The sequence below is a fragment of the Taeniopygia guttata genome, chromosome 1 (assembly GCF_048771995.1).
Source record: "Taeniopygia guttata chromosome 1, bTaeGut7.mat, whole genome shotgun sequence".
Taxonomy (NCBI): domain Eukaryota; kingdom Metazoa; phylum Chordata; class Aves; order Passeriformes; family Estrildidae; genus Taeniopygia; species Taeniopygia guttata.
The window spans coordinates 23079912-23092913 of NC_133024.1; the positions used below are offsets into that span (position 1 = coordinate 23079912).

A 13002-nucleotide genomic window follows, 5' to 3' on the forward strand; every position below is an offset into this window, starting at 1 on the left:
AAGAAAAAAAAAATATTGCAGGAGTATCGTTTTCTGATCGTTTTCTGTGCCTGTGGAAGGTCTGTGGAATGGACTGAGGGAGCAAGGGAGAAAGTTGTCCCGTTCAGTGGTGCAGGACATCACTATTCAGGGTTTATGCCTGACATACGGAGAAGGCAGCACGTGCATGTGTGGTTGCGAGTGTGCTGGGGAGAGGGATTTTTAACAGCCATTTTAACATATTTACCAGCTCCCGTTTAGCTCGCAGCTCCCACCTACGGTACATCACCTGTGCACGGCATATAGTGCCTGCCGTGGCAGTACCTCCATTCCCTCTTCTCCCCTCCGTGCCCACGCCAGCCCACCCCACCCAAGCAAAGATTTATGTTTTCTTCGCTCATAAATTCCACTCCTGGCCGTGGCCAGGGGGCTTCGGCTGCTACGGTGGGAGTAGGGCCAGGGGCTCCCCAGCCGCCCGGTCCCCTCCTCGCCCGGTGCCTCCCAGACACACCCCAGCCCACCCCACCCCTCCGCAGCCCGCAGTGTCCCCTCTCCCCTGTCGCCTCCGTACGGTGGGAAAGTCGTTGGGTAATTGGGTCCAGATTGAAGATTTTAATTATTCATGAGGCTGGCGAGGGACTTGGGGGGGGGGGGGTGGGGGTGGCTGCCGGGGTGGGGGTGGGGTGGGGAGGTGACGAGTCAGGGAGAGCTGGCGAACAATTCTGGGAAGGCTAGGGAGGGAGGCAGGGAGAGGCAGCGTGTGCATGTGTGATGAGCAATAGCTGCGGACCTTCCAGTTGCTGCTAACTGCCCTGGTGTGTGTGCGCGCGTGTGCTCGTGTGTGTATGTGTGTGTGAGCGAGAGAGAGAGGCAGAGAGAGAGGGAGGGAGGGAGGGAGGGAGTGGAGAGGGTGGGGGGGAGAGATAAGAGAGAGAAGAGGAAAAGGAGAGAGGAGAAGGAAGGAAGAAGAAGGAAGGAAGGGGACAATACGATCATGCTGTGCTGTATGAGAAGAACAAAACAGGTAGAGCTTAAGATTTTTATATTTCTTTCTGTTGAGAAACATCCCAGGCTGTTGGATGTCCGTGGGGTGCGTGTCTGCCTGAGTGTGTGAGGGGCTGGGGTAGGGGTTGGGGTAAGGGGTAAGGGGGGAGTAAATTTCAGCCGCTTTCAGCAGACGTCTGTTTTGCAATTCTTTAGCATCTTGCGACTGAAGGTTCTTTTCACACCCTGCAACGTGTCTGTTTTGCCTTTCCGGGGCTCGTGATGTGGGGAAGGGGGGTGGCCTACATCCACATTTGGGGGAGCCACCAGAATCCCCCCTCTATTTTTTTTTAAATTATTTTTTTTTTCCTACTAGGGGCAGTTATATTGCCTAGGGTTTTCTGTGTGTGGTTCTGAGGGTGTGGATGGGGCGGGGGGGGGTGGGTGGGGGAAGTGGAGGGGAGTGTTGCGGCTGGCAGGAAACGTGATGAGATCTGGCTCTACCTTGGAGATAAAGGAAGCAATTCTTCATCTTATGCCAAAAAGGAACGGATGCCCAGTGAGCCTTGATCCCTGGTCAGAACGCTCTCAATTGCTCCTGTTTCTGATGAATGGGAGATTCTTTATGTGCCTGTGCTGTGAGGTGGCGCGGAGGACAGGTGTATTCATTTTTTTTGTGCTGCAACAATCTGAGCAAGAATTAACCTGAAGGATTTTTTTAAAAACCTATTCTACAGTGAAAAATCCAATTAAATAATAACAAAAGCATTAGCCTAAGGAGGGGGAGAGTCACCCTCTTTGCAATACCCTTCATAGTACGACCAGTTAGACAACTGTGCACCAGCTGGTAAAGAGACAGAGGACCACGCCTCTGTTAGCTCCGAACTCGGGTGGGATAAGAGAAGCTCACGGTGTGAACCTGTTGGAAACACGCTCATTTTCTGTCCTGGTACCGCCTGGCTTTTGCTATAAGGGAATTGACATGATGAGAAGGTTTGGGTGGGGGCTCGTTTCAGTGTCAAAATTGTTGTGTCCAAAATGATAATGAAATGAGGAAAAAAAAAAAAAAAGCTACTTAGATCATTTCCCCCCTCACCCTTCCCACTTGTATTTTGTGTGAAAGCCCAAACCTGCCTTTTTGGCAGAACCTCTTGGACTTCCTCGGGAGGATGCTGGATTTATGCAGTTGGAACTTGGAGGCAGGAACTGACCCTAGATATCTTTGCAAGGCATTTTAGAAACTTCCAAGAATTGTAGGTAAGGACAAGGAGCTTTGATGCTTGTTCTGAGCACAAAACTCAACTCAGGCACAGCACCATACTGGTTACTTTCTTTATATATGTGTAAATTTCAATGTCTTTTACAGTATAGCACTGCAGTGTTCTGTTCAACAGAACAGAGCAGTTAGTGTGAACAGCACAGGGTTGAAAGAAGATTCAGGTTAAAGTGTGTTTCTGAATGGAGATGTGTGTTAGCAAACGAAGGAGAAATTTGTAGAATAATGGGGAGGGGCAAGTGATTGGGATAGAAAGAGACCCTGCGTCATCCTGTGTTTTTTCCTCATGCAGGTTTTTCAAATGCTCTGCAATTAATGATATGCTCACTAAAATCTGGGAGGAGGGCGTGAAGGCTGGGGAGGGGGGAGCACGTCGCAGTCAGCCAGCAGAGCACGTTCTGATAGCAAATACGGGATGAAAAGAGCAGAGGAGGAGAAGGAAGGCAGACAGGGAGGCAAAGTGACAGAGCAGTGGGCGGGGGCGCACAGCAAATTTTAAAATCAAGTAGGAGCTCTGGGGTTCTTTGGAGTCAGAAAAGAGCTACAGGGGAATAGGGATCATTCTGCCCGTACCATCGCAGGTTGGGCATTAAAGCTGCCGAATGATATTCTGATGTACCTGTTCTTTACACCTCTCTGGGCTCACTCGTGTCTTTCTGTGTGCCGTGGCAATTAGGGATGCGCGGCGTTCCGGCAGGTGCCTTGCTGGCAGGCAGCGCGGTGTGCCCGCTCCCGCACGGCTGCACCGCACGGTGCGCAGCCCTCTGCGCCGGCACGGGCAGCGCACGGCCCCGCGCTGCCTCGCTACTACGGGGATACGCACCGCGCACCGTGCGCTCCTTCACATGCTTCCCCCCGCCTCTGGGCTCCGAGCGCCGCTGCTGCTCCTGTACCTGAACACGCAGCGCGAGTGCCGAACCGGCAGCGCAGCGGCTCGCTCGGGAAAGCCGATGATACGCCAGAGAAAGCTCTGATTGGGAGAAGAAAAATACCTCGGTTTTCAGCATGTGCTCTTCCTCTGTCCCCACCCAGACCTTTCGCTGAGAGAAAAAGATAGAATGGGTTCTTCAGTACTGGCAGGAGTTTCCTTCCCCAAATAAAGGCAGCCCTCCTCAAATTATTTTTCAGGGGAAGTCCCTGGTGTCCCGCCTTTTTGGCAGCTAAGGAGCAAAATGTTGAAATTACAGGCTTGGGCGTGGAAGAAATCTCTTCACATTTGTGTCTAGGTGTGCCTGTGTGTGTCTGTCCTCCCACCCCTCAGAGACAAATATATTCATACGCTCATACCTTGCAGATTATTCTTTCTTGTGGGTGCGATGCCAGTGTGAAGAGTGAAGTATTTGACTGACTGACTGTGCCCGCCCATGAGAGATGTAGATAGCTAAGTGTTGTCATTTCTGCCTACAGTTGACTGCAGCTCTGAATCTGAGCTCACAAAATAATCAGCTGAGAGGTAGCATAAGTGAAAAGCTGGGTTGAGCTATGTCTGAGAACCTGAACTCAACCTTTCCTGCCAGTGAGAGATGCAGTCAGTAACACACAGGGCTGGGCAGTGAGATAGGTGGCTAGAAATGCAAGTGTTGCATGCGCTGCATACTAGAACAGATGGACATTATGGGGGTATGTGCTCACTATTGGATTGCATGAGTGATTAAACAATAACCCGCAAGCAGGTTTCCCACTTGTGGGTGAGATGAGTCCCATTCATCACCAGCCATAGAGGACAGCTTCTGTCCCCTTTCATCCTCTCCTCATCACCCCAGCGCCAGAGAGCCAGCGGCTGCAAAGGTTTAAACCTGCCACACCCATCAAATCGAAGGAGGGAGAGGGGAGATGAGGGAGTCTGCATTTCTTCCCCCTTCCACACGAGCAGCATGAATAAATAGGGCTGTACCTCTAAAGATGCAGTTTAATGCAATTGGAGAAGGCAAAAGCATTAGGGAACAGTTCCAGCAATTACAGCCAGCTGGTGAGGTGGCTTGTCGTTCCAGGAACTGCAGAGGTGTACAAGAAGGAGGAAATGGAGAAAAAGAGAGAGAGGAAGATGCCTGCAGAGTGAAGGTTTTCTTGCTTCAGGATATTAAAATGTCTCAGGCTTCATTTAGGATAGCTTAATTATACTGCATGATCCAGATGCTTCAATACTTGCAAGGCGTGGTCTTGCCTTTAAACACCACTGTGGACAGAGGAGAAAGGGTATTTTAAAGGAAGGGTGTCTATCCACACCCCTCCTCCCACCACTTGTGGTGTAAATCACCACAGACTGCTGACTTCAGGGCAGAGGCACTTCATCTGCACCTAGGGGTAGTCTAGCCACTGCCTCTGCCTTTCTGAGAGACACTGAGCAGCTTCTGTGCTTCTTACAGTAAACAATTGTTCCATGGAAGTTTAATTACTGTCCTCACTATTTCTCTTCCTGGGGAAATACCCCTGGGATTTCTACAGAAAAGGGTGTCTCCAGAGAAACAGCCCTCCCATCACCCTCTCCTCCACTGCCTTTTCTTACTATTAGAGACATTGATTTCTCCTAGATATGTAATGTAACTGTTCTTAATGGCACAGGCAAGCCCCCTCTTAAGGAACTAATTGCAGGCAGAGATTCCAGTGGGAGAAGGACAGTGGTAGTGCTTAGTGGGAAAGAAATCAGTTTGTGGATCCAAATTGTCTTTAGCCACTTGGTCCTGAATCGACGGCCCAGCAAAAACCAGTCAGGCAGTGCCCGCTGGTGTGCAGAGGCATCCCTGCTTAGAGGGCTGCACTGAATCTTCTGTGTGACCATGCCAGGCTGGGGACACGTGTGCAGCCCAAGGAACCAATATGTATTATCTAAGGACTTGTCTTGGCCCAACGCTGAGGCTGCCTGAATGTTCTCAGAGCTGCTCCTGCCACAGGATAAGGAAATGAGCTCTAGCTCCAGGCTTCTGTCCATGGTATGTTGAGAGGATGGGTATTGCTTGTGGATGGAGATGAGAGACCTCTCCTTCAGTCATGTGGCTTTGACTGACTAGAATGAGAAAATGCAAAGTGTTTTCACCTCAAATCCACTTTCCTTGCGGGCCAGCTGTGTTGGACCCTGAGATTAGCTCAGTTGGATAGAGCATAGTGCTATTAACACCAAGGTTGTGGAATCAATACCTGGGTGGGACATTCACTTAAGTGCTGGACTTGATGATCCTTGTAGATCCCTTTAAACTCAGAATATTATCTGATTTGGATTTTGTGAAGCCATCCCATGATCATCCTGCATAGACATTATATTTCTCTCTGCCCATTTCCCAGAGAGCAGGAATTTCTAGAACACTGATGGCAGCTGCCAATTTGCAATGCCTTGTGCTAGTGGGAAGGTGAACGAGGCCCATTGGCCCTTTGCAAGATGAAGGCAGGCTGATAGTCTTGCATGATGCAAATGAAAGATGTGTATTCCTGCTTGAATTTGCTGTGCTTGTGCTATGAGGTGTGTGTTCCTCATAGTGACTTGTGTGCTCCATGTGCTGTCCATGGCAGAGGACATGGGGCAGAAGTGCATTCTGCCTAATCTCTACCAAGCAGACAGGTATCTGCTGAGGGATTGGTGTATTACTAGGTAAAACAGCAGCTATAGCCTGAAGGTTGCTTCTGCTTTTGGCTGAGATAATTTGAAGCAAAAACACCAGAATCAGAGAATATTCTGAATTGGAAGGGACCCACAAAGATCACTGAGTCCAGCTTTTTAGTGAATGGTCCATATGGGATGAAACCCATAACCTTGGTATTATTAGTACCATGCTCTATAAGCTGAGGCCTCTGCATGGTTGTGGAAGGCTGGTGGTGCATTGCTGACTGCCATTTGCTCAGTGCATGCCCTGCTGGTCCATGCATCCTTCCTTCTGTACAAACCTCCTGTTGTCTTCCTGAGCATAAATGACTTGTGATTCCTTTGTGCTTTGGGCTTCCTCCGTACACTGGGAGGGCTCTTCTTGGATTTGAGAATGAACAATAGCTCTGATGACAGTGCTCTAAAGACACCTAAGGATGATAAACCTTTTGATGGCTGCTCTCTGTTTTGATACCCTTTGGAAGTCACTGCGTGATTCCCCTGTTTACTGTGAGTGACAGGTCTCAGGGGTAGATTTGGCAGCAGTCCTTACCTGTCTGAGTTTTGAAATCCCAATGTTTAGTGTTGTAAAGAAACAACCATAGCCCAGTAACTCTACACAGAGGAATGTTGGGTTGATAAGAGGAGGTTGGTCATCCAGAAAGGCATGGTGGAGGGTACAAATGTTTGCTGGTAGAATATCATGCTGGAGTACCAGAGCAGGTACCCCGATGAAATACCTTTCAACATCTGAAGTCCAAAATCAAAGTCAGGAATCCATCCACATTCATTTAATCTATAATTCCAAGACCCTCCTGAGCACACCAGGAGGTGACATGTAACTTCAGAGGTCTGATGGCCTCAAGTGGAGAAGGTTCCTTTGGGCTCTTTCTATCACCTGCTGAGTGTCTGTGTAAAACTCGATGGCTTTTCATGGTTGTGAGCACCACAGGGCAGTATAGAGGAATTGGTTTAGGGAGAGCCACTTTCTCTTTCTGGCAGTGCTATTAACCTGCTTTCTGACTTGATCTAAGCATGCATTCTCTGATTGTTGTGGCCATCTCTGCAAGATACTTCTTTAATTTGGAAATGAAACAATTAGAGTGGGGAGAAAAAAAGGAATTCAGAAGCTCTCAAGTGAGAGATGCTTTAGACAGGCAAAGCTCTGCTTTATCCATCCTCAGTCAACTCCTGCAGTGCTAGGATGTTTATTAGCCCCTTGAGTTCCTTTAACACAAATAATTGATTTTCTTCTCAGAACCATGCTTTATTACAATGGACCAGAGCCTGAGAGTAGGGCTACAACTTAGTTTCTCCCTGCTGTTCACCAGAGTGATAGTTCCTTCCTGACAACCACAGTGATCCAGCCTACAATATGTGTATGGGGTGAAGGAATAGTGTAATGAAAATAGTGATTTGTTTTTAATAGAGCAAAAGGAATTTGTGCTTTTGGAGTTATACTGCTCCTGCTGTCTCCGCCTGTTACTCATTCTGTCTCCTCTCCCCATCTGTTCTGCTCCTTGCCTTCCCCCTGCTCCCTTGACCATGCTCCTGCTGACAGCATCAGCCACTACCACCAGGGTCTGGCTCCCTTCACCTTTCCTGGCGCCGGTATCTGAAGGAAAACTGGGCTCCTTCTTTGTGCTCCAGTTGCTTTTGTATCTGTCCCAGTTCTCCACTTGGGCAGAGTTGCAGCTGGCACAAATGAGCATCCCTAGACAGAGATAGCAAAATCGTGAATCTTCACTTCTTACCTTGCTCTTGGCTTAAGTATAAGGTTGCCCAGCCACAGCAGCAGCTGGGAAGGATATAGCTGCAACAGGAGCAATGCATGCAGTACAAACTGGTGTCAGCATTCCTGCTTTCCTGATGGTACATGCTCCTTCCAGGCTTGTCCCTTGGCTTCTAATGCCACTGTTGGGTGACAGGCTGTGCTACAGCTGTCTTGTTGGCCCAAGACAGGATGTCCTGAACCTGCCAACCAGGGATGGTTGGCATTTATGTCTCAAAAGGGAAGCCAGGATGTACTTACAGTCTCTTAAATTATGACCAATAAATGTCAGTCCTGTTCATTACTCATCTTGCAGCTGAAGTTTCTTGAATTAATTCCAGCCATAATCACACTATATCTCTATATATAGAAAGCTGGGTCATCTCACAATATTTAAGCATTCTCTCTGGAGGATACACCTTTCTGTAAGAGCTGGTAATTAGTAAAGCTAAAGGGCTCCAAAAGAATCTCACTTACTTAGTTTGAATGCCCCTAAAATTCAGGGGTGCAGGGGAGTGTGTTTGGATCTGAAACCCATTCTGAAGCTAGTTTCATTCCACCCTTCCCATAATTGCCTAGAAGTGCTACTGTGTTTTTAGGAACTTCAGGGTTTTTTTATGAATTGGGATGATTTCTAATAACTGGTAATGTACAGAATAATTTACAGTTCTGATTATTCTTATAACTGTTAAGACTTATCAATTAGCATTCAATTCAGCAGACTATTGAGTGGAGTCTAATCCATTTATTTTATTAGCAGCATTCAATGACCTTATAAATCGGCAATGTTAAGTGCTCCAGGCTGTGCAGGTTGGGCACCATGGTACTATGCTACGCTTTTTTGCAGCAGATGCCAGTCATTTATATTAATTCAGACTGGAACCAGCAGGATGTAAACCACAATGGTTTTGAGCTGACCATTGTTTGCCTTGTGTCTTTTCACCTTCTGTCTGCGCACAGTTTTAGGAGTAAGGCATTCAGTGGTGGATTTATAAATAATTTAACAAAAAGTCATCTAGACTTTTTTTGGAATGGTAGACATAAAGAAACAGGTGTCAGTGCCTGATTTGCTGACAGTAAAATTGCAGGTCTTTGGTTTCATGTAAGAGTGAAATCCACTGCTGGAAATCACCAGCTGAGCAAATGCAAGGAAGGTATTGTCTGCTTGGCTGTGCCTGAGAAGAGTACTGGAATGATGGGGAACTGAGGCAAAGGGGCTTTTAGAAGCTGGACCAAAAGTTTACTCCATCAGGGACACTTCACTGTGTTCCTTAGAACTGTGAACTTTCACTTTACCTACTGTTAACATTTTAATTCTTAACTTGTTATGTTGGAGAAGTCAGACTGGCAACTTGCAACAACCTGGATTGCACAGGCTGAGATGATTCTGTCAGAATGGAGGTTTTGTCTGATCAAAGATGGAACACTATGGGTTTAACCCTTCCTATTTACATTTCCTGTGGAAAACCCAAGAGAATTTCAAGTCCTACACAGGAGTTCTGAGGACTGACAACTGCAACAGAAAATTGATGTTTAATGTTGACTGTTAGAATTGCAGTCAAAATCATTATAGGGATGCAACCAGTCCTGCCTGTAGTGCAACATTGGCAAATGGCCTTTCCCTTGTATTCTAAATTCCACTCAGAATAACAGCTAGAAGAGATAAAACCCTAAAGAAAGGACAAATGGAGCAAGGAAAAAAAGATCTTCCCCCAAAATAACTGAAGAACTGACCAGCTAAAATCTCCATGAAGTAAACAGAAATTGGATAACTTCCAGAGAAAAGTTAGTGAAGTTAATATGTGAAACAATATTTGAAGTTCACTATTATATGGTAAAACTGGACATGCAGCAAAAAGAACCATCCATTATGTTGTCAGTTTACAAAATTCTGTAGAAGATTAAAAAAAAAAAAAAAAAGACAAATTAGTGAAAAATTACCTAAACGGCTCATAGGAACTCTTACAGTTAATTCTTACTTACATTATTGTCTTCTTGCTTTGAGTGGTATGATTCCACAAATCAGGAAGAGATACCATGAGACAATGCCTTATCTTGTAGATTTTAATTATTTTTTAATCGGGGTGTGACTGTCAAGAGGAGTCTGAAATGCCTCACAATATTTTAGCATTGTCCTGAGCTGAGAAATAAGGGATTGTTCTAAACTGAAGTATGTTCTTAGAGGTGTCTGTCATAGGATATAGAACTTCAGGTTTCCTTCCTTTCTAAGTGTGGAGGTGCCTAAAGCCCTCACACAATTACACTTACAACCATAAAATCCCCATAACACTCTTAGGCTGTTTACTGGCATGCCTAGATGGTCATTTTATAAACCATAATCGACTCAATACACAGACAAAAAAGTAATTGAGCCAGAGCAAGAGAGTGAAATAATATTATCCCGACTTTCTCTGTTTATGGTGCTCATGGAGAGGAGGGGAGAGCTGTGGTTGAAGTTTTACATCCAGCATTGTCAATAAGGCCAAAGCATTTTATGCCCATTTTGCATATCTTCAGTAATGTGATGAGCTGCAAGTTGATGGCTAAAAGAGGTAACAGGAGCCACAAAGGAGGAAGATCAGGATCTAGGAAAAGGGCAGAACAAATCAGGATGTTCTGATGCAAGATGGTTCTTTGAAGTCATCCTAGCTTATTTACAAATGTGAAGGAAGCAATCTCTGAACTGTAAGCTTTGAATGCTTGGAAGACTCATGAGGCCTGGATGAGGTGTCAGAAGGCTGAAAACAAGCAGAAGATAAGAAATTTCAGACTACCCAGTTTAACTTCATTCCTGAAGGAAAAAAAAATGGTGGAAATAATCAAATAAAAGAGATTATTAGGAGGCAGCACAGATCTGTCAAGAACAGATCATGTCAAACTAATTTAGCTTTCTTCTGTAACAAGCCTTGTGGATACAGAGGAAGTAGTTGTCATACCTTGTCATTTGTAAGAATTTTGACATTATCTCACAGTCTTTTATCATAAATGAAGCAAAGAAACATGTTCCAAAGGAAGGCATTACAGCAGAGATGCAGAACTGGTGTAGATAATTTTACTCAATGAGCAATTCTCACTGATTTCCTGTTGAAATGGAAGGCTATTGAGCAGGTTGCCACAAGCTTGTGCTGTGGTCTGCTAGTACTTCATATTTTCATTAACTAACATTGTACTTTATATTATAATTTTAACCTGGATAACTGTCTAGAGGAAGTGTTTTATAAAATCTGCAGATGGCATAAACCAGCTGTGGTGATCTAGGGGAAACCGCTGTAATTCAAAAAAAGCTTACCAAACAAGGGACATGGTTTGAACAGCATCAGAGTGAATATGAAGTGCTCTCTATGGGAATGATTAATATATTACAGCCAGTTCTACATGGGAGACCACAGGCTGTCCTTCAGGAAGGCAGACAGGGTCTTTAGAGGACCACAAGTTCAGGGTTAGGCTAGAACATCGTCATGTTGCCAGGAAGGGGAACACCATCTTACCAGGCTGTGCAAGCAGGAGCACAGGCCATCAGACGCATCTCATAAGCTTTCAGCTCTGATGTGCACATGTAAGACTCAGCTGAAATGTCCTGCCTTAGTTTTGTACTGCACTCTGAGGAAGTGTGGTCCAGTGAGAGGATGTAGACTGGGACAATGAGAATTGCTTGAGGTAAAAGGAGAAAAGACTGAAATAATTAGGGTTGTTTAACCCAAAAGAAATAAGGCAAAGAGTGGTCCAGATGCTAGTCTGGCAAGTGAAAGAAAATAGGAGTAATCTGTTCCTGCTGCCCATGATGTATAAAGCTAGGAGTAATGGTCTTTAATGGGGTGTCTGAAAAGATTGTGATGCACTGTGATATATTGAGTAAACTATGGCAGCTTCAGTCACTGAAGGGATGCAGGAAGTACCTCTGGACCAGAGGATGGACTAAATAGTCTCTTGTGCTCCTTCAACACTATTTCATATGATTATTATCAAATATTCACTGAAGCAGAACCTGGACCCAATCTGTCCTCTTGCAGGGGTGTGCTTAACCAGTAGGATATGAAGTGATATTTACTTTTGTATGCTCTCTATCTCTGGCCTGATGATTATTTAATTATTCTATGGAAAAAGCCAAGGAGCTTACACAGGAAAAGCTAGGAGCAGCTCATTCTAAACAATCTTTTGTAGGAGGGAGGTAAGACTTGTGATCTTTTCAGGTACAGTAGAGATTGGATCAACATCTTCCATAATTTAGGGAAGCTAGTGTGTCCATTGAGATACTGAATAAATGGTTATTTACTACATGCTGTCAGAGAGGAACTAGAGTTGTTCTTTTCAGTACAGCGGTTCAGGGTTTGGATCCAAATCCAAAGATACCTCCCCAATAACCAGAGCAAGATGCCTAAACCCAGACTGTTTAGATGTCACTTTGTCTGCAGCATTTTTTATAGCCAGGTTCTAAAGGCATTCACTTGGTGTATTATGGTACTGAGGTGCCCAGTTCTACCCATATTTTCTAGTGGACTTAAAGTTATGGTTTCAGCAAGATGTCTCACCTTCCTCCTAGACTTAGCTCCAACATCTGTCTCCTGAACACAAACATCTGCTGGAACTCCACACTGAGGTGCACTGTTCATCATCTTCATGGGAGAATTCTTACAAAGGATTTATCAATTGATGGCTCCATCTACCTGCCTGACATGAATTATCTCAAAGCATCATATGGCACTCAGAAATTCCCAACCAGAGTGTTGTACTCCTACCAGAAGTCACCTTCAGTGCTTAATCCCTTCTGCTGCCATTATGATGTGTCTCAGTGGTTTCTGGGAATACAGAATAAAATATACTGGGATATAATTCACCTTCTCTGGTTGTATTCTCCTGCAGCAGAAGAGCTATTGTTACATGGGAGTATAGAAGAGCTAAAGCTGATCTGTGGTATCCTCCAGTATCTCATGCTAAATCTGTATAACCCATAGGAATATATCCTTTGTTTATTCCTGAGTCTTTTCACAGCACAAGAGGGGGAACAAGACACCCTGCCTATAGTCAGGATTACCCAGCTTTTGGGAGATGAGATAAATTGCAATAGTCAAAGACAATCTTTTCATCTACATCAAACTTTGCTGGGCTTTTCCGGCTCGGACAAGAATTGTCTTGGTAGGGGTCTTCTTCAAATAGACACTGTGGCTTTTTAATTTATTTGTCTGATGAGATTAGAGGAGTAAAGCTTTGAAAGTGCAAAGAATTTTGCAACCATTTAAGAGGTAACAGTTGCACCTTTATAATACAAAGGAGGGGAATGTTATGATTTCAAATGATGAAATTTCCTATTTTCTCCCTTTTTAGTTTACATTTAAAATTAAAGATTAAACACCTTTATTAAGCATATATTTAGTTTTCACAGTCAAACACTTAGTATACAGAAAATTAATTAAAAGGGTT

The 13002-nt window shown here is 45.0% G+C and overlaps 1 protein-coding gene across 1 annotated transcript in view; it reads left to right on the forward strand.

Annotated features, from left to right (window-relative positions):
- Positions 1-672: 672 nt before the first annotated feature.
- Positions 673-13002, forward strand: part of GAP43 (growth associated protein 43) — a 58482-nt gene continuing 46152 nt past the window's right edge. The window contains exon 1 of the mRNA XM_002191159.6: positions 673-1003. Within this exon, the coding sequence (XP_002191195.1) occupies positions 974-1003 (30 nt within the window). The 5' untranslated portion in view covers positions 673-973. The remainder of the gene's footprint in view (positions 1004-13002) is intronic.